This window comes from Diorhabda carinulata, chromosome X (genome assembly GCF_026250575.1).
Source record: "Diorhabda carinulata isolate Delta chromosome X, icDioCari1.1, whole genome shotgun sequence".
Classification (NCBI taxonomy): Eukaryota; Metazoa; Arthropoda; class Insecta; order Coleoptera; family Chrysomelidae; genus Diorhabda; species Diorhabda carinulata.
In genome coordinates, this window is record NC_079472.1 from 60,270,211 (window position 1) to 60,293,124 (window position 22,914).

A 22,914-nucleotide genomic window follows, 5' to 3' on the forward strand; every position below is an offset into this window, starting at 1 on the left:
GTTTATAGGGGTTGATTTTAACGACAACGGAGCTATAGATCGAGTTTTGACGTATAGATCGTCGATATACTGGAGAAAGACAAGATGTAGCCCTGTGGAACACCAGCGTTCACCTCAAATCTTTCTGGAAGACAAACCGTACGATCTAATGTATTTAGAAGGTTAGCATCAGCCAAACCCTGTCAAAAGCCTTTGATATATTCACGTTTCTCTATAGCTTGAGTCCATACGTTGCGTTGGAGACATGGGCGAGGGGATCCCCAGTTGATCTATATTTTGATAGTCGCTGAAGATGTTAGCAGACTCAAGATTTGCTGGTTAACGACTTTGCAATGGCTGAGGCTAACACAATTTTAATCCGATTGATTTAAAAGCTTCATAACATCATTTTCTAAGAAACTATCCCCTATCAATAGCTACAACGAAAAGTGGTAGTGAAGAATTCCTCTTATGCTTATAGCTGTGAATTGACGCCATTTTGTTTTTGAACGCTCTGTAAAAATTAATTTAATTACCTCAAAACATGTATAATGAAGTAATTGAATCAGATTTTGCATTAGATATAAAGTTTTAAAAAAAAATTTCAAAAATCATCTTTAATAACCGGTCTCTACAATGGTGTATTCTGGTGTAGAAAATTGAAAAAATCTAATTTTTTGTATATTTTCAAAGCTTAGACCTTCAAGAATATGTTCTTGATCAGATTTTTTAAAAATTCGCATTATTGCTGGAAATACAGTAGATTTTGTGACGTAGTGTCTAATCCGAGTGGAACGAATTATTCTACTGGTTTCTCAAGTTCTACCCGACCGATTCCTTTTAAATTTGGTGGAAATCTTTTGTATATATCTGTCTATCGCGTCCGCCTTGATTTTTTAAAAAATTCAGTTCGGAGTATTTTGAAAAAAATCTTAAAGATCAAAAAAATTGATATTTCATGTCGACGCCATTTTGTAATTTTTTTTGGCTAAGATCAATACGATAGCGACATCTTTACCGATTAAGAATTTCTCAAATTTTTTTGTTCCATATCACTACACGGGCTGGAATCATGTCAATCAGGGTGTGCCGATGTTTTTGTACCTCCAATTCACCGGTTTGTAATTTATTCTGATTTTTTTTCTTTCTTGAAGAGTCATATAAAAAACGTTAGCTTCAAAAATGCCTAAAATTTAGGCTTTTAGATAAGAATACCCCTTTAAAATGTTTAAATTGTCTTTGTTCCAAAAATGGTGATATGACAGTATTTCTGGTATATGTCATTTTATACTACATTTTTTATAAAAATTTTCATACAGAATTTTACTTCGATAGACATCTTCATGTGAAAAAAAAATCATATTGGTTAATATTTAGAAGCAATTGTTGAACTATGTTGTACTTTATTTATTTTTAGGTCCCGGCTTCACTCTTAGTAAAGTTTTTACGCTTACGCCTTTACTGGCCAATAATAAAGACAAATGGGGCTTAGCCCTCGACGGTCAATTAAAACACGAAGATACCAATCTTGCGTCTAGTACACTTGTAGCTGATACGTCACAACGAGAAAACTTGGGAATAATCGTCCAATACAAAGTTAAGGTGAATATATTAAACCTCCAAAATTTATACATACATGGGAAATAGAAAGTCTGTAAACACAGATTAATTTACTCTTTTAAGACGTTAAATTAAGTTTGATCATATTCACCATAAAATGATTGTTGGCTCCTATGACACAATTTTGGACACAATAGATCCTTTAGGTCGCATATATATATATATATATATATATATATATATATATATATATATATATATATATATATATATATATATATATGTATTATATATCACACAATTTTAAATAATCTTGTTTTTCAAGGAGCGTTAATTAATAATGTTAATTTAGTGAATGTGACTGTCACTGGCGTAACTATAAGGAGGCCTTCATAGGATGGGGCCCTCCCTTAATGTAAAAAAAAAACTTGAATTTGCCCTCGTACATGTTAATAAGACATTAAGTAAAGTAGGCGGGTATAAATATCAAGACCATTATAATTGTTTTGTATATTTTTTTGGATAATTATCTATGTGAAATAACAAACAACAAATATTACAAATTACTAACTTTCTTAGTAACACTGGTATAAGTATACAAAATCCAATTTTTTTATAGGAATTTTTACAGACATTGATAATGATGATTAACCAGATAAAATTTGAAGAATTTGATTTTTTAGTTGTAACAATGTTTTTGATAATAAGCAGATGATATATTAATCTGTTATAGGTAAAATTGTGCCTTGGTGCATTGGGAGGAGACTTAGTGGCTGAATTACCTTTCATTTTAATGCACCCAAAACCCGAAGAAGAAATATTACCGCCACCAACACCTTCTAGACGTGCCAGTGAAGATGTTAGAAATGACATACCAGACGATACAAACTTAATTCAGTTAGATACCGATGATAATCATGACGACGATATCATTTTTGAGGATTTTGCAAGATTACGATTAAAAGGGGGAGAGACGGAGGCATGAAGCAGGGCAGCGACCAAGTCTCGTCCATTTGTTCCCATACGTACCGATGTGTATATCACCTGCGAATAGGTATATTGTGAATCTACAAATCTATTTCGAATTGATTATTTGGGAAATTTTTTTTTTCGAATAATTATTTAGAAACACATTTGTGAATTCCTGGTACTGGTGCCTATGTAACCAGTTTGTGTGCCCTAGTCAGCGGCTGTGTTATATTTCACAACCAGATTGCACTTCTTATATGGTTAACTTGTTCCCTTCTTTAATTTTTATCTATGTCCTAATATATCAGTAATTATTTATTAAATTTTAACAATAAATTTTAACATTTCTTCAATTTTGTTGTTTTTTATACACTGTCAATATTTAAAGCTTAATATTTGTAATTGTCTTCCATCTGTTGAGTTCAAGGACTGAGTATATTGACCATTGGTTCTAATCGGCTTACCACAGATGAACTGCTCACATCCTGGCTTAGTATCTAATCATTGATTCAAGTCAAGGTTCTGAACAGGCACAAAATCATCTAAATATCACTTTTTGATTTGATTCATTAGGAGATTAATCTTCCACGCCTTTGCTGAAGGGTCTATTTTAGTTTTGATCGCAAAATGAAGAACCTTTTAATCTGTAAAAAATAATTTTGTTTCATAAAGTACATTATCCTTCAAATCCCAATACATATCCTTTGATCTTATACTTGCTTAGAATTAGAACAACCACAAAACGTTTTATGTCAGCTGCCATATTTGTTGAATTTAACTAGAAAAAATTTAAACATCTCAAATATGTCGGTACATGACAAGCTTTTATACTGGAGATAATTTACCTCTGGTGAAATATGTGGTACATTTTCTAAATCACCTTTGATCCAACAATAGTCCAGTTTTCTCACCAAGTCGATCACTAATCCAAATGTAGTGGTTTTTCGTACTACCCTGTCTCACTAAGAGATTTCCTGTAAATAACTCGTCGGTTGAAGGTGAATTTTCTTCAGTAACTGTCGAAGGTTCGACAGTATTATTACAGATTCGAGTGTTTTCTGTCAGTTCGATTTCTACAGGTGCCTGTAGCTATCTACCCGTTATATTATGAACCATATCTTCTTCGTCCTCATCTGCAGAGTCTTCATCAGTCTCAAATGCTATTCTCAGCCATAATCCAAAGCATTGGACAAAGTTAGACCACCTCTGAAATAAAATCGCATATTCTTTAAACGCCAAGTAATACCATTTTGTATCACTGACAGCTTGAATTCATAAATTTTGATACAATTGGCTTGGCTACAATGGATTTTATTGAATGTTTGGCAGTTATGAAAGACCAACACCGCGACGTAGTTGTCTGTGTATGGCCACATCTCGTTGTGGATATTCTGGAAGATCTACAACGCGTTCTGGCTGTTTAAACCATATCGAAAGCTTCTGACAAAGTTAAATTAAACGCCCAGTGATTGAGTTAAATCTGTACCCTAGCACCAATATCCTATCAAAATATACTTAAAACCCTAATGTTTGTGCTGCATATACTTAGAAAAAACTTTATCAGGTGTTTTAGTCGTGGTATTTTCACATCCTGGCACAAAACACGATTTATATACAATTTTCCAGATTAATCAAAGTTTAATAATAACGCTTATTTTAGAATAACCGAGAAAATTGTTTTACTTTGTATCGTATGTTTAGTGTTGACTTTATACCTATGACGTCACATAATATGGCGGCCTTACTGAAATGTTTAAACTACCCACAAAATTTTAAAGAAATTTTTTTTTATCTCTATAAATATTGATCAAAGAATTGAAAAAAATTATAATAAAAGTTGTACATAAACTATCGAAAACTATTTTTTTTAAACCTATTGTTTAAAAACATTATTTGAAGGAAAGAAAATTTCAGTCTTGTACCACGTTGTTAAATCATTAATTATACATATTGTCGTATTAAAACTTGTTCATCTATACGTAAAAGAGCCACAGCATTTAGCTTTTCTTGAGTTAAATTCCATCGTGAATAGTTTTTCACTTTTTTCGAGAAAGAAAATCTTTCACCTGAGCAATTTGTCGCTGGTGTAGATAGAGCAATACAAAGTAATAAATGAAAGTTTGTATAATTTTTTTAAAAAGTCAATTCTCGCAACAAAATTTTTGATTGATCTAGAACTTTTATTAACATTCTTAAAGATGAAATAAAGCTTTGAAAGTGTACACATTTTTGATCTAATTGTATTTCTAAATCATTAGGGTAAAAACTCACTCAATTTTTTAACAAAATTTGTTACCGTAGGCTAGAACCCACTCTTCAATTGACATTCCATTTAATATATTTAAGTTCTTTTTGTTTGCGGTGGAATGGGGTACTATCCTATAGGGGAAGGTTATCATAAATATTTATTTCATTGTTTAAAAAATTATCTGCATTCCTAGGGAAATAAACATCCGATTAATCGATTTTTATTAATTCCATTCCACATGTATGATTTAAACCAGGAGTTCCCAACGTTTTTTTTTCTTCGTAAACAAAATATTTTACGTTTACCAAAAACTATGGAAATTCAAGTACAATCTTCCCGTTGACCCCTGGGGGTGCACCTTGACCACATTGGGAATTTCTGGTTTAAACTAATATTTGTCTTTATTTTTCAACGTAAAATATGGATTCGCATCACTCCACCAACGGTAGTTGGTCTGATCTTGAAGTATGAGTTAGTTAAAGATTGTAAGGTCGATATTTCTATTTTTTTGGAATCTATTTACATTATATGACAATGAAGACGCCCTTTTTTCCAAATAAAATTCAAAATTTTCATTATTTTCTATCATGTTTTGGCTCAATTTGCAAAATTTTCTTTGTATTTATTCAAGTCTTAAATATATTAAATAATTCTCATAGTTTGATTGTGAATATTTTTATCTGGTTATTGAAAACTAAAAAAAAATTATACTTATAACTATTAGCACAATCTCAATTTTCTCTTCCATATATAAATTATTGGTGATTTATTTCTATACTTACATATAAAATATGTCAACCAAAACTGAGTTCTGAACATTATGTTAGACACCATTACACTGTCTAAAAAAATGTTTATAGCCTGTCACTTTTTAAAATACGATTCTCAACGTTTTTCAGAATTTTTGATTAAGTTGGAGTTTCTGGAACTGTTGGTGACATTCATTCTGAACACACTGTTTACACCAACACTCACAATTACCTGATATGAGCGTTTCGATAACCAAGTTACCGTCTTCAGAGACTCAAGTTTACCTTTTTAATGATTAGAAACTTCTCAATGCACCATATATGAATGTCACTATTCAAAAATAGCAGTACATCATAAATTAATTATACATTAATGTGAAAACTTGAATTTCTGAAGCCGAAAAAAATATTTTTTCTATGTATAATAATCTTTTATATTGTCAATAATAAAGATACTTTACTCTTGAGCAATTATCACATTTTTTGATAAATCAGGTATATTGTGATGCCTTCACGACAGCTTCTTAATATTTAGTCCATGGAGAGAACCCTAGCAGAACAACAGAGCTATAATGGAAACTATAGAGGAAGAGAAGACGACAAGTAAAAGAATACCACAGAAAATAAAACAAAGAAAAAGGGATGAATTAGAATCTAAGAAAAAGAAATTAAAAAGAGAAACTAAGCTAAGTAGAAAATGGTACAGACTGATACAGATGAAGACAACCAACAGTATGAAGAGCAAAAAAGAATAAGGAAGATGTGTAGAACAAATAAAAGAAAAAGAATGGAAAAAAAGATAAGGCGTATAAAAGAAAACGTTGTGAATAAAGAAATTTAATAAAGTGCAAGCTAAGCAGAGGATCATGATTCAAAGATGGGAAGAGAACTTAAAAGAAATATTAAACGAGGGAATACTGGAAATGATATAATGGCAAAAGAACGGTAAATCCCCGAGAGAAAACGAAATATAATCAGAATTAATCTGTGGAAATTATAAAGTCGTTATGTGTAGTAGAAGGACAAGGACCTCCACATATTTTCAACTTACAGATTTAAAGGACTATACACACATATCCGTGACTGGACGGCACCGTAGCTTCCATGATAAATTTTTCTTTGCCATTTACACATTACCGTACATTTCCGTGTCGATGTTCTTCGGTGATCAAACGTGTCTGCTCGAGTTATCTCAGTTTTCTCTCCACAATGAATTTCAGCACAGAAGACTTCGCAGTAATTGCATTAATTCTATACGAAGAAGAAGAAGACACTGGGTTCATCCCATATGGATGATTCGAGGCGCGGAAGGAGAGTTTGTGACTATGTATAGAGGCTTGGTGGACGACGAATGTAAATTTTATTCATATTCAATTATCGTCTGAGCCGTGCCAGAAGGGTTTCGGAAAATGACTGGAATCTTGAGTCAAAAATTCTGCAAACGTAAACAAGTATAAAAGGTACAAGGTTGCACTAGTCATCAGTGGAGATATTCCGGGCAACGATTTCTTCTTATTCAAGTACCATACATTTTGCAGCGTGTAGGTATTCTCTTGTCCAAAACTTCTAATCTATTATCTGAACAAAAATTGTTGGCGCACCCTGAATGCAACACCAGTCTCTTATATTCCGTAGCGAGGAATATTGTTTACGCCCTGGTCCTCTCCTTTCTCGTCTGTATGAGCTTGAGAGTTGAATATCTCGGTCCTGTAAACTCAGCACTAAGCGGAAATGCCACTAAACACGCCTTTCGAATTGGAAGCATCAGTTCTTTGGCAAAATCAAGTTATTGTTGGCCGAGATCAACGACGTTTCTCACGTCCTTACTTGAAAGTTAGTTAGTATTTACTATTTCGTATAATGTATTTGTATTTTGTAATAAACAAGTAAATTTTGTAAGATAATAAATTTAAAAACTCACCATCGACATTCATTTTGAAATCTATTTCCTGTTTAGGTATTTGGGGTCCTTCATATTGTAAAGAACTAGATGAGAAGCAAATCGTTCATATTACAAAAATGAGGTAGACACAAAAAATATTGAAAAGTGAATAGAGCAAACTCTAAACTGAAAATATCGGCGAGGATGTATTGCTTATTTTCACGGTGGATACCAGAAGAACACAGATACTCACGCTGTCCTTTGAACACACCCTTAAGTTTACTAAGAATTTCGTCAGCCGATATTTTTTTCCACTGAAGGCACGGTACGGTACGTCACGGCACGGATATATGTGGATGGACTTTTATAACCCTCACATTATATTATATTTAGTTACCTCTGACAACACGATAGTCATTGAGTACATTGTCGACAAATACTAGTTATGAAAAGAGCAAAATATTGTTCAACAAACGTAATATTTGCCAAAACGAACGCCAGGAAGAGTTTCTGGTTAATTCTGAGTCGCCTATAAGTCGAGGTTGCTCCCTTCCCTCCTAAGGGTATGCTTGGGAGCCGAGCTACAAATGTGCGAGCAATACTCTAAAAATGGACGGATCTGGGCCTTACAGAGGATTAGAAGCTGTTGAGGAGTATCTAGCTCTTTGGTCTTAACGATTTTGTGATACTACCTTAGCTAATTCGTCCACGTGACTATGCCAGGACATATTGCTCCCAACTTCAATATATCCAGACGGGACCTAATCTTGTGCTGCAGTACCAATTATTATAAACCTGGAGCCTGGGTTTTTGCTGCATTAAACTCAATCAGATTACTTCCACTCCACTCCAGAATGTTTTCAAAATCGGTATTGATGGAGATGATTTGTTGCTACCTACGGATTTGAGTGTTAGTCGAGTTTATTTGGGTGACTGATTTGAACAACACCAGAGTGCTATCTTCGGCGAAGCTATAGAGTGGGTTAGCAGATTTATCTAGTAGATTGTTGATGTATCCATCGATAATGACCTGGATGGAGCGGACTTTGAGGAAGCTACTAAGCCAATCGACGAGTGAGGACGACAAACCGTGATTTATTTTGAAAAGTTGTCATGCCAACCCCAATTCTTTGGTGCCGGAAGCTGGCCTTTTTGGCCAGTTAGCTGTTTTAAATCTTCTTTTGACTGTTCAGCTACTCCTCGTGTTTCTGTGAGCTCTTGTTGCATCCATTTTCAGGTAGAATACAATTTGGTGTTCAGCTTTTTTGCATGTGACTCGCGTCGATTTTTTTGCTCTTGATAGTATCTAATTCCCTTGCAATCTAAATAAATAAGGTGAAACTCCTCAACATAACCAGTTAATAAGAGAGGATGGTAAACCGTACGATCTTTATTTATTTATAAGATTGGCATGAAAATAATTGCTCAATATTGAGAGGTTTTATAGATTTGAAAGTGTTTTTGCGTAATACATATTTCATTTATTCATTATGAACGATTTATTAAAGTAACCGTGAATTATTAAAATGGTGGCAACCATAAATTGTGTTTGTTTAGTTTAACGAAGCTCTTAATAAAATAAAAAGAGAAGCGGAAAAAAAAAGAAGAATCAGTTGCTCGTACTATAAAAGCAAAGGGCCATAAATTGTGAAAGAGAAAAACAACAGTATAGATTGCTAACTTCAGCGTAGATATTTGACATTTTTAAATTGATCGAGGAATATATCGGGTCCGTTTTATAGAAATTTAAAAACCCATGAAAAACAATGGTATAACAAATGTGAAATTATGAAAATGTGTAGATTAGAATAATTATCGTGCTTCAATATAAAGATTAAAGTTAGTAGTGGTTTTTGTTATCATCCATGCAAAATGGAAACCCAGTACTTAACCAAGGAACATCTAATTGGATTTGATAATTACAAGGTTAGTTAAATTTTAACTTAGATATTATCACTACATCTAAAGTACATTATTTTTAAAGATGCATATAATTCAGGAAATAATGATAATTACACATTACCATGTTAATAAATAATTGATGCGGTATGTTTTTAGAATTTATGTAAAAAAATGTTGGAAATATTTATTTCTTGAATACAGATATATTTGTTGTTATTTAATTATTGATTTTCTCTTAAGTCAAATATGTTATTTTTGAATTTATAGCAATGTGATACATATACAAAATGTATTTCCCATTAGTTTTGATCATGAAAAGTAAGCAAAAACAATGTCATTGATCATATCAAATAGTATTAATTAAAACACGACATTTTTATATTAAAAAAACCTGTAAATACTATGTAGTAGGTAATTGTGACTCAGTATGTAGGAAATTGTTAATTGTTCAAAATTTGGTGAAACAAATCAGCAACATGATTAGATTAACAGCAATGCACAAATTAATAGATTTACAAACGATTACTTATGATATATCTGGAATTGACTTCTTTTAAGATACTAGAATTGCCTACTAAAATTGGAAAGTTGTACCAGAAGTTTGATATTAGGCACTTTTAAACTTCAATAATACAAAATTTTTTATCATTGCTAGATTTCCCTTATGTAATGAACCATTTACAAAAATTTCTTTGTATTTGATTCAGAGATATTTGATTTATTTTTTCTTATAGTTGACTCTGATCAGAGATATTTGATTTTTTATAGATAAATGTCTGTTATTCCATGTTTTGTGCCTAAAATTTTATTTATCTAGGAGATCTATTGTTATCAGATTTGTCTATATTATTGAGCAATCTAGTAAATTGTCAAAATCAGTTGCTGTAGGTTGAACAAATGCTTTTGTCGTAAATTTTTGTGTGGTTTGTGAACTTATTTGATTGTTTCAGACCTAATTATTACCAGATTTATTAAGAAATTGCTTCTTAAAGAGTTGCTACTAAAAGAAGTGCGAAATTTCTTTCCAGAAACGGGACTTTATCTTATTTTTTCAACTAAGTAATTTTTTACTAAGTGTGGGCAATGGGTGAATAAAATATATTGGAAACTTTTGTAAAATGAGCAGGATTCTGTTTAAAGCTCTTTCCATCTAATAAAAAATAAATGGTTAATTCTACCTAAAGCTTTTAGTTTGACCTTGTACCTTCCAACTGTCACTGGATTATCACTTTGCAACTTTAAAAATTATTCATTCGTGTGTGAGAAACATGATTGCAACAGTGGAAACGTTGCTTTGTTGGTTTTTTCCACTATGCAGTCTTTTGCTCAGCGTAGACAAGCAGTGAATATAAACTAAACCGCAAGGATATATTCAGCTGCCACGGGGTTATCACTTTGCAATCTACTTACGTCGGATAAACTTGAACGCAAAAGTGGAAATTAATATCTGAAGAACTCCCATAATTTAAATACAAATTGATACATGTGCCCTAAATTTTGTAAATTACTTGAATGCTTACTTGCAGGATTATTAACAAAAAACTGCAAAAATAATCGGTTGCAGCGGTATTAGCTTCACTGAAACAGAAAATATTACAAAACTGGCCGGAACATTACTGTAAATGGCGTGCGCTAACGTGTGATGGTTAACGATTTTTTTTTACCCAAATGGAAGAGTTGGACATGTCTGGTATGTGATTTCAACAAGACGGTGCCACATGCCACAAGGCACGCGAAACAATGGCCAAATTGAGAGCCGCCTTCGGTGAACAGTGCATCTCACGTTTGGGGCCCGTCAATTGGCCATCTAGATCGCGTGATTTAACGCTTTCGGACATCTCCTGTGGGGCCATGTTTAGGCTGATGTCTATGGGGATAAACCAGCAACGATTGACGCACTGGGAGCCAATATTGACGCATTTATTCGTGAAATACCGGCTGATATGTTGAAGAGAGTGTGCCAAAATTGGATCTTGCGCATGGTATGTCTAAAGTGGAGCCGCGGCCAATATTTGTATGAAATCATCTTCAAACATTAAATTGTACTGATCGTTCTATCAATTCCAATCAATGTTTCACCAATTTCTTCAAATTATTTGTGTTTTTTTTTTCAAAATCAAATCCTACACCTCTTAAAAAATAGCTGATTACTTTTTATCTAATTTATCGTAAAGTGGTTTGTAATTGAATACACGCTGGAGAAGACATTCGTCGTTTATTTTTGTATTCATATTAAATCACAAGACGGCTCAATTAAACTTAACCTCAAAGAACAAAAAACTGGTTCAACAGCGCATTTTGAAGCACGGTTCTCAAAGCCGTGGGCAAAATTCGTTAGAAATAGGCAAATTTTATGTCGAAGTGTGTGCCACTCCCCGAATAGTATATACCATACCTGAAATAACGGCACAAAATTTTTAGAAAAAAATATATTTTTGAAAAAATCACTTAGGGCTATAGTTATGCCCATTAATTTATATTTTATTTGTATATTATTATTTTAATTTCAAATTTACACGATCGTCCAGAAAATTATTACAAAATCATATTAATTTTAAATCAGTAAATACGCGTCACTAAGAGAATATGTTTTGAAAAGATAAAAAGGCCAAAAGATCTAGTGAATTGTCCGATAACAACAATGTATATTTGTAGTGAATAATATTTCGTAAAATATTATTTATTAACAAATTGTTCCAATTTTAATGTTTATTAATCAGGGTTGCCAACATCGGACGACAAAAATATGGGACATCAAATCAACAAATATTAGAAATAATAAAAACACAAAAAAATTAACAAATTAACCAAAGAAAACTGGATAAAGTGCAGTATTTTCTTCATTCTTCATCAGTCACCAATTTTTCCATTGATATTTTTTGGCTACGTGCAACATTTATCAAGCCCCTATATTGTTTAGAAAAAATCAGTGCAACTCATTTCTAAATTTAAAGGGACACAAAGATTTTTAGAGCGTCCACATTAGCTTGAAACGGCGTTAATCTCATGCACCCTATTCGTCAGATTTAACTCCCTAGGGTTATTTTCTGTTGACTTGACTCAGACTTGAAAAAATGGTTCTATGGTCAAAGATTTTCCAACAATGAAAAGTTGATGGCTATTTTGAAGAGCTCGGTGGTCAAAAATTAACGATTCTTATCATAAAAAGGGTATCGAACTTATTGAATATGGCTAAGAAAAGTGTATGGAGCTAAAAGGAGGTTACGTTGACCAGGTACTTCTGGTCAGTGGCACCTTTTAAAAGAGATATTGTCGCTGAAGACAAAATGCTTATCTAAATAGTGTCATATATTGTCATAAAAAATTTGGAAATCGGAAACTGCACTTCAAAAAATGTCTACATCTACTTGATTCTTGACCATTCTCAGATCTTCTTCGCTAGCAATAATTTTTTCTTTTAAACGTTTCATAGTTGTAAAGAATTCAGTAATTCAAATTGTTTTATAGTCTAATATTCCACTGATCGATTCTGCAGCTATCTGTTTATTTGATGAAACCAAAAAGCTAGTACAGACTATAAAAGTTGACGGAATACATAAGTAATCGAGTTATCAAAATATTGATAGTGGAGATTGTTAAAAACCCACATACCATTGACTGGTATATCATTATTTATTGATTATTGTGTCTATCAATGCTGTTCTGATATAGCAAAATATGACCATAAAATTTGTTTATCAACTTTTATCAATAATCTGTAAACTAAAGTTACAATAATAAAAACTTTGTTAACATTAGAATATAATTATTATCGTTCGACCGTTTGTTTAAAAATTATGCACCAGTCATTTTTAAACAATAAAAATGCAAATAAATAAAGTTAGTCGATGTAGACAATACCTATGAACATACCATGGAACAACAAAAGACGCTATAAGAAATAGAGTGCAACAAGGAAAAAAGTTACACCTGAAATTTTTGTCTTTTCTTTGTTGGGTCAGGTACTTCTGGGACCGTCCTCGTATAGACACTCCTCGGGTGATATTTCTGCAAAGAAGATGTCGAAAAGAAAAGAAATAATGAATTAATATGAACCAAAATAAAAATAAATTTGAAACCTATAAAGTTGATGAACTTTATTTCTTATTGACTATTTTAAAGTTGAATAACTTCCAAACGTGTCAGTTTATCGAAAAATTGTAAGAGAGCTTTCTTGTAGAGCTTTCAATTTTATTTAAGAAAATGATTCGATCTACCCTTTCCGATGAACCATTAAAGAGTTATAAAATTTTAAACTCAAAAAAAAGTTTTCCCATGTCAATCATACTAGAAAATGAAATTTATCATGCGGGTTCTCTTAATATTAAGGACTGAGGCTTTCACATAATTATTTTTCATCATTTCCAACAATGTTTTCGATATATTCAAGAAAAAAAAATAATAGATTTTTTTTGAATTAGTCTATTATTCCTATAATTAAACTTTTTTGTTTCAGTACAATTGTATTGACACTGGTATATTAAGTATATATGTTATGCATCCCTTTTGGAATTGGGTAGTTCAGGTAAGTTTTTTTCTATAATTTTTATGTTTCCCCTACTTGTACGATACAATGTGGCTCAACGAAAACGTACCGGAAAGTGTATGTAACTAGTAGAAAAATGTTTTGAAGATAAAAATATGTAACAACCAACTTTTTTATGAGTTAAACAACTTTTTATGGAGTTTTCACAATTATTTAAGTCTTTCGGTACTTTTTTCTCCGCTTTCTAGTCGTCAATTGCTACTAAACAGAAAGACATATTCCAATGGGAACAAAATCAGATATCAGTATCAAATTATCCATGGCTTTGTCTGCGGATTGAACGCTTCTTTGGAGCCGGTTCTCCCTTTCAAGTCCATTATTTTCATTGTTTTTTTCTTTCGGGTGTAAACTGATAGACCCACGTTTCATCCAAAGTAGAAATTACGTTGAAAAATAAATAGAATTTTTGTGTTTTCTTTGTTAGACGAGGTACTTTGGGATCGTCCTCGCATGTATCTTTGTTTTTTTTTGTTTTAGTTCTGTCCTAGATCAATAGCTCCCAATTTACTAACATTTACTGGATTTCTGTTTACTGTAGTAACGTATATATATTTCGCTGTGGTCGACTATAACTTCTACGCTTCGGATCCAGATCATCCAGAGGTAGAATCACTTGGAAAATGGCCTTTTATGATTGCAGCAATATTATTATTCATCGCTTACACGTTAGGTAATTATTTTTCAAATTTACTAAATTTTTATTTTAATTTCAAATAAAGACAATTAGTGAAAACAACTTAATAAATTTCATCATATTAACAATTATTTTAATTGTTGAAAATTGTGAAAAATAGAAGTAAACTTCGTGAAAATACGTCCGATGTATCATTCGCTTTTTGCAAATAAAAAATTATAAACCATTATTATTATTATTTTCAAAAACGATTAACAACAATCAAATTTCTTGAAGAAAAGAAAATTCTCATAAAAACAGTCTGATATCTTCTTATTCTAGACTTTTATATCTGTAGCTTGGTTCTAAAAGGGCCAATGTCAAAGTTTAATAACGTAAAAATAAATGTTAAATCAATCGTTGAGACTTGGTGATAATAACATACAAACAGATGTTGAATCACGTAAATCGTCAAGATTTGGTGAAAAAACGTAAAAACAGACGTTGAATCACATGAATCGTCGAGACTTGGTGTTAGTAACGTACAAACATGTGTTGAATCACGTATATCGCCTACTTTTGGTTGAAATAACGTAAAAATAGATGTTAAATCACGTAAATCGTTAAGACTTGGTGAAAATAACATATAAACATATGTTGAATCACGTAAATCGCCTACTTTTGGTAAAAATGACGTAAAAATAGATGTTAAATCACGAAAATCGTTGAGACTTGATGATAATAACATACACACAGATGTTAAATTACGTAAATCGTTGATACTTGGTGATAATAACATACAAACAGATGTTAAATCACGTAAATCGTCAAGATTTGATAAAAATAACGTAAAAATAGACGTTGAATCACATGAATCGTCGAGACTTGGTGTTAATAACGTTACAAACATGTGTTGAATCACGTAAATCGTCTACTTTTGGTGAAAATAACGTAAAAATAGATGTTAAATCACGTAAATCGTTAAGACTTGGTATTAATAACATACAAACAGATGGTAAATTACGTAAATCGTTGATACTTGGTGATAATAACATACAAACAGATGTTGAATCACGTAAATCATCAAGATTTGGTGAAAAAACGTAAAAACAGACGTTGAATCACATGAATCGTCGAGACTCGGTGTCAATAACGTACAAACATGTGTTGAAACACATGAATCGCCTACTTTTGGTTAAATAACGTAAAAATAGATGTTAAATCACGTAAATCGTTAAGACTTGGTGTTAATAACATACAAACAGATGTTAAATTACGTAAATCGTTGATACTTGGTGATAATAACATACAAACAGAAGTTGAATCACGTAAATCGTCAAGATTTAGTGAAAAAAGGTAAAAACAGACGTTGAATCACGTGAATCGTCGAGACTTGGTGTTAATAACATATAAACATATGTTGAATCACGTAAATCGCTTACTTTTGGTAAAAATAACGTAAAAATAGATATTAAATCACGTAAATCGTTTAGACTTGGCGATAATAACATACAAACAGATGTTAAATTACGTAAATCGTTGATACTTGGTGATAATAACATACAAACAGATGTTGAATCACGTAAATCGTCAAGATTTGGTGAAAAAACGTAAAAACAGACGTTGAATCACATGAATCGTCGAGACTTGGTGTTAATAACGTACAAACATGTGTTGAATCACGTAAATCGCTTACTTTTAGTGCAAAACAACGTAAAAATAGATGTTAAATCGGGTAAATCATTAGGACTTGGTGATAATAACATACAAACAGATGTTGAATCACGTAAATCGTCAAGATTTGATAAAAATAACGTAAAAATAGACGTTGAATCACATGAATCGTCGAGACTTGGTGTTAATAACGTTACAACCATGTGTTGAATCACGTAAAACTTCAAGATTTGGTAAAAATAACGTACAAACAGATATTGAATCACGTAAATCATCATTTGTACAAAAAAAAAGTCAATACTACCGGCGAGCCAGTTAATTGGACCAAAATCAAATGGATGCAATTTGGTTAGGACAAACCAAATGAATTCCAGTACAAAATTTCTTTTGGAAATGACTAGCAATTCAAAACAATAAGTTTAGTGAAAAAAGATACCGAGACATTCTACCAACACCGATTTCATTTTATGACCCATATCAAACAACCCATTACCATTGAGAAATGAAAAACTTAAGACTTATGCACTACATTCAGTCGAATAGTTGCATATTTTATAATGCATTACTTGATAAATTGACGAGTTCATCAGATGTTGTAGATACATTTTCAGATTATGATGAAGATGAATAAGAAAATTATAAAAATCAGAATCCCAAAAATGTACTTTAAACAGTACTTTATGTGAATAAAATTGTTGAAATCAGATGTTTTTCCCCTTCTAACTGCCTTATGGATCCTCATTAAAAAGGGCCAATGTCATAATATTTACATAGAATAGTAACCGGTTAAAAAATTTCATATGATAAAATAATGTTTCTTTACATTAACAATAAAGAAATACAAAAAATAATAGTGGGAATATTAGTATAAGAAAGTTATAGCATTCTAAAAAATCTCAAATATCTTTCAACGCCTTTTTCTCGGAACTAGCATTTTTGACTTTGGCTCTTTTAGAACCAAGCCAGATGAACTTTGATGTTAGATTGCCACAGTCCCACAACTAACAAGTTCATAAACTAGTTTGAAAATACTTTGTTTCAATGTATATATATATATATAAATAACCGGTTAATAGTTTTTGTTCACTATACAGTTTGCTTGATAAACAACAAATTAAATTCATTATTCATCGATGTAATTCCCTCTCGCTTTTATTATTTCGATATACAATATTGGTATTATCTGTAACAACCTCCACAATTAATCGTCGTCTATTTCGTTTCACTGGAATTGCACAACTCACAACTCAATTGGGTTGAGGTCGGGCGACTTTGACGGACAAATGCTTTCAGTACATTTTTCTTTTCTAATTCTTTTAAATACTCTTTGCGGAATGCTTGGGACCGTTGTAATGTGGAAGATAAATTTTCTGCCAATCACGCGCAGGCCAGAACTTACTACATTTTCCTTCAATATTTTTTATAGCTTTCTTTCTCTAATTTTTACCAGGTCCTCAGTCGCCGGTCCTCTAAAACATTATATAGATTACACATGGATCTAACATCCATTCTTCTTTTGATCTTCCCAAAAATACTCTTCTCTTAGACTCGAAAAATTCAAATTTTGAGTTATCATTCCATAAAACTCCCTCCCATTCTTCATGCGTCAAATTTTCATGTTCTTTAGCCCACTACAAACTCTTGACGTCTTAAAAGAAGTTTCTTTACTGCCACCCTTCTTAAAAGGCCACCTTCTTTCAAACTATTTTTTACTAAACGTAAATCTTTAGCGGTTGTGGTTTTTCGAAGCCTCCTTGAACGTTTTTTCTTGCCAAAGCTCCTGTTGGATAAACTATGAAGACTTGAGATTAATGCACGAGTTTTAAAACCTTTAAAACAATTCGTATACAAAAAGATGTCTTGGTCGCAAAGGGATCAGAGTATTAAGTAATACTATTTTTTTTATAGATGGTATAGATGGAAAACAAGCTAGAAAAACTGGTACCAGTGGCCCGTTAGGGGAATTATTTGACCATGGATTGGATTCTTATACAGCTGGTCTCATTCCTGGAGCAATGTATTCCATTTTTAGCCGCGGCTCCAGATATAGTATAGTTCCTTTTAGAATGTTTTTTACCATGTGGAATGTTATGATGAATTTTTATATGACTCATTTTGAAAAATACAATACCGGAGTGATGTTCTTGCCTTGGGGATACGATTTCTCTATGTGGGGAACAATAATAACATTTCTAATAGCGGGGGTAAGTTTCTGTAGTTGATTTTTTTTATTCAACTATTTTTCTTAGTCTATAGTCTACAATTTTATAAAATTATTATATCTTTCCAAATTTTTCGTAGTTTCGTTTCTTTTTGACATAGTTATCGTTTTTCGTTTTCTCCCATCTCTATTCTTTTAACTTTAATTGAATACCCAAGTAGTTTTTTGTGTCATCATATACCATATACTATAATAATGAGACGAAAAGTTGCTTTTAATTTATTTTATTTCGTTACTTATATTTCTTTTGGTTCAAACTTTATATCGTTACCGAGAGACAGATGGCGCTACCATTGCCAACTCCAAATGACGTTTACGAAGTACCAACCTTTAAAAGACTAAGTGTAAAATATCATGACATTTCGATTGGTCAGAAAAAAGTGACAGCCGTTTAAGTGAAGCAACTTTTGTTATTTTCAAAACAACTTCTTGTGTTAATTTATCATTGCTTTTTGAAGGAAAAAAACTGTACAAGCACAGCAATGGCTTCAAAAATGTTATCCAGACCCTACTCCATCGAAAAGAACCATTTGTTAATGGTTTGATGAATTTAAACGTGGTCGTACGTACATCGATGATGGTGAACGTTCTGGTCAGGTGGTTACTGCAGAAAATATTAAAAAAGTCCACAAATTGGTTATATCTAATCGTAAATTGAAATTGCGTGAGATAGCTAGATATTGAAAGACGGTATGTTTACAATTATGCATAAATATTTGACCAGGAAAAACATTTTTCCGGAGTGGGTGCTGCGTTTACTTACAGTCGATCAACGACAAAAACGTACTGATGTTTCAGTCATGTTTACACATAATAAATCATATTTTTTGCATCGATATGTGACAACGGATGAAACATAGATTCACCACTTCACTCCGGAATCAAAATGATAGACTGCGGCCAGTGAACCACGTCCGAAGCTTGTAAAAGCCCAATCAGCTGAGAAGGTTATGGCTTCAGTATTTTGGAATGCGCATATAATATTGTTCATCGATTATCTCCAAAAGGAAGAGACAATCAATATCGAATACTACATAGAGTTGTATCACCGTTTTACCAAGTCAATGGCAACTCTTCAAATTGTATCCTCGTCCACCACATAGTACAGATCTGGTCCCCAGTAACAACTGATTAAAAAAAATGTTCGACAGCAAGAAATTCAGCTCAAATGCTGAAACTGAAACTTATTTTGAGACAAAAGACAAATCCTTCTACAAATGTATGATGAGTGATGTGTTAAGACCTTAGACAACAGGAACTAAATTAGAACCCTCCAATATGGTCTTATATTTATGAATATGAAGTATGCTGAAATTTTGTGACATCATATAAAACAGAAATATTTATTTATTAAAGAAATTGTAAAAATAATTTATCGAATTACTTAACAATTTATTTCAGATTTTTGGGGCCGAATTTTGGCAGTTTCAAATAGGCAATTGGACAGCTGGCAACATGTTAGAGATGCTCCTCTATATTTCTTCTCTAATATCAAATGTACCTGTAATATCATACAATATTTACTTGTCTTACAAAAATAAAACTGGAAAAATGAGACCATTCACTGATGCCGTTCGACCGCTCATGTCCGTAGGGGCATTCTTCTCTATAACACTTCTGTGGGTTTTATACTCTCCCAGCAATATTGTTGAAACAGATCCTAGAGCATTATTTTTTCTTTTGGGAACCGTTTTTTCAAATATATCTGTAAGTATATTGGTTTGAAAATATTTTAATAATTATTTACTATGTGATTGTTGAAAGTGAGTGAACAATATAAAATTATTTATAACACTAATGTCATTCAATGTTTTTTGTACAACTACCAAAATGCTACCCTTTAAATAGCGTACCTTTGGTTAGTGACTGCTTAATATGTTTGTCGATAGTGGAATAATAAGTGTTGATTTGGTTGTTTTATTTGTTTCGCAAACAAAAAATTATTCTTGCCGTTGAAGGGTTGTTTCCGCATTGCAATATGATAAACTTGTCATGATAAAGTGCCAAATTTCAACTAAATGAAGTAAATAGGGTGATAAATTTTTGACACAAGAATACTTTGATTATATTGTTCAGTAAGTTTTCCCGCACCCCATTTAAAAATAAAAAAATAAAAACAAACAAAAAAAATCTCTAAACCGAAAAAAACCGTTTTAACTTAGAGCTCTCTTTTCGTTTTCTTTTGGCAAATGTCAAACACAACCCCATGCAACCTTCGCAACCCCTGCAGAGGAGTAACTCCTATGTCAGGGCCACCTCCCTTATCCTACCTAAAAATTTTCCAACGAATCTCTTTCTCAAGTTTTTATTTGGTAAATATTAATATCAATTTTTTCTAAGAAAAACAATAGTGTTTCTAATAATGTAACAACAAAAATTTAGTAGTCCTGGATAAAATATAGTATTCTACTCGCGTGTAACGAGTTATTATTGACTCTGTGATTAATGCCACTAGCTAGTGTTCGTGGTAATAAACCTCACCTCGTGAATAATAACCTTCATTATACACTCGTGAATAATATACAAATTAACACGCTTGTATGTTAAAAAATACTTATAACACTGTCGGCTGTCATTAAAAGTGTAACTTTTATCCGTCGTGGATAAAGTATAGTATTCTACTCGCGTACAACGATCCATTATTCATTGAATCTTAATGCCACTAGCTAGCGTTCGTGGTAGTAAAGTTGAATAATAACCTTCATTATACACTCGTTAATAATATACAAATTAACACGCTCGCACGTAAATAATCACTTTTGACACTGTCGGTTGTCATTAAAAGTGTAACTTTTAATGGAAGTTGTACAAAATATTTATTTATGATGTGAGTGTTAATATTGATGTTTCATTTAGTGTAATGAGCGGATCAAATTGTACAATTTCACGATAGTTTCTTCTTTTTTTTTTAGTGTCGATTGATCGTCGCTCAAATGAGTAATACAACCTGTGATGCTTTCAATTTACTCCTGATTCCCACTTTCGTTGTAACAGCAGTGTCAATTTTAACCCAGTGGTCGCATTTGGAACTACTATTATTATATTGCTTGTGTGTAGTTACGTCGGTGGCTCATATACATTATGGAACGTGTGTGGTGAGTATATAAAACAGCATATGAGGGCGTTTACTGTCAAAAAATACGTGGTTGATTCAAATATAAAGCTGAATAAACGCGCGAAAACTTCAGTGTGATAAAAATGGCTGCACTGGATCTCAGACTAGTCTGTTACAAAGCGTAGAAAACAACACAGAACATACCAAATAAGAAGGTCAAATTGCATCTAAATGTCAGAAACACACAACACAAATTTAGTTCCGCCACTTTCTAATAGTGACGCTAGTGTAATAAAAATGTGTCATTACTGTCAATTGTCAAGATAAATAATCATTTGTTTAAATTCCCTAAACGCTTTTCTGGTGTGTGTTCTAAATAGGCAGAATTTTGTAAAATTCAATGGTCAATATCAAAATATGGATTGTGTGAAAAGCATTTTCTGGTTTCTGGAAAGTGATCTAATAAATTTCAATAGAAAATCTGCCTTACTTCTTTTTATGAATATCACAGTTACGTAGTCGAAAATGTATGTAAATATTATTTTGTAAATTAACTTGTCCCAGTTCTAAGATGTTTTTTATTGTGAATTCGGGAAACTGCTAAATCGGAACTGGATGGAAATGTAAATTTAAAAGAACCACGAAAATAGATTAGTTCTTCAACCTACCATTGAGGGCATTAGCATCGAAAATCCGCCATGTTATCTTCACTGAATAACAACTAAGTTTGTATCTCTGTTTAGGATATTTTCTGTGGAAAACCTCGTTTTTAGTGTATTATTATAACCATGAACGATAAATCGTTTTTTGAGTGAGTACCTCTCCAAAACGCAAGTGTATGAATGGTGTTTTGCTTTCCGAAAATGCCAAAAGGCACACTTGTCACTTGCGCGTCTCCCCACAACATGTGAAAATATAAAAAACACCAAAATGTAACTAGACGGTACCACTAGGTACTCGCCAATGAACAGACTAATTTTTAAATTACATTCAAACGCCCAGCCCTTAATTTGACAATAGATTAATAGAAAATGTTCCGCGCCAACTGTTCCTAAATTCGTTCTTCACTAATAATGTATAGTAACATGTGAATATGTAAGGTCGGTATTACTAAAATTTTATTAACTATTAAAAAATTAATTATTGTTTTATGTTTTTAGGTGAGACAAATGTGCCGACACTTTAAGGTCAACTGTTTCACGATAAAAAAACAGTCTGATTGACTATTGATCGACAACGCATGATTGGAATCAAGTGTTGTCTCTCGGATGTGCAACAAACATTAGGTGTTTTTTTTCAAACATTATTATTTAATTAAATTTGAGTGTATCGAATGTCCTAGTCTTTGTACTTGGCCATAGTCAATAGTTGAGCTGCAGACCAGACTACAAGAACATACCCAATGATGAACAATTATAATGTAATTTAAATCTTCGTAATATATGGCCAGTTAACCAATTATTGGTGTTTTTATTAAGAGGGTCCCCTAGTTTCCCGGCTGTTTTTTTTAATTACT

At 32.2% G+C, this 22,914-nt stretch overlaps 2 protein-coding genes across 3 annotated transcripts in view; both read left to right on the plus strand.

Moving 5' to 3' along the window:
- Nucleotides 1-2,861, plus strand: part of LOC130900374 (beta-arrestin-1) — a 29,525-nt gene extending 26,664 nt beyond the window's left edge. For both annotated transcript variants that reach the window (XM_057810927.1, XM_057810926.1), the window contains exons 6-7: nt 1,397-1,581; nt 2,273-2,861. In XM_057810927.1, coding sequence (XP_057666910.1) covers nt 1,397-1,581; nt 2,273-2,524 — 437 coding nt within the window. In that variant the 3' untranslated portion in view covers nt 2,525-2,861. The remainder of the gene's footprint in view (nt 1-1,396; nt 1,582-2,272) is intronic.
- A 495-nt stretch (nt 2,862-3,356) lies between these two features.
- Nucleotides 3,357-22,857, plus strand: LOC130900376 (ethanolaminephosphotransferase 1). Its single transcript, XM_057810929.1, has 7 exons — nt 3,357-9,313; nt 13,746-13,814; nt 14,313-14,505; nt 18,031-18,326; nt 19,745-20,050; nt 21,256-21,438; nt 22,559-22,857. Exons 1-7 carry the CDS (start codon nt 9,260-9,262, stop codon nt 22,619-22,621), a joined length of 1,164 nt encoding a protein of 387 aa, XP_057666912.1. The 5' UTR covers nt 3,357-9,259; the 3' UTR covers nt 22,622-22,857.
- The last annotated feature ends 57 nt before the right edge of the window (nt 22,858-22,914 follow it).

Coding starts and splice junctions, on each gene's coding strand:
- LOC130900376 (XM_057810929.1), top strand. CDS start 9,260: ATGGAAACCCAGTACTTAACCAAGGAACATCTAATTGGATTTGATAAT. Junction 9,314..13,745: donor TTGGATTTGATAATTACAAG/GTTAGTTAAATT, acceptor TTTTTGTTTCAG/TACAATTGTATTGACACTGG. Junction 18,327..19,744: donor TAACATTTCTAATAGCGGGG/GTAAGTTTCTGT, acceptor AATTTATTTCAG/ATTTTTGGGGCCGAATTTTG.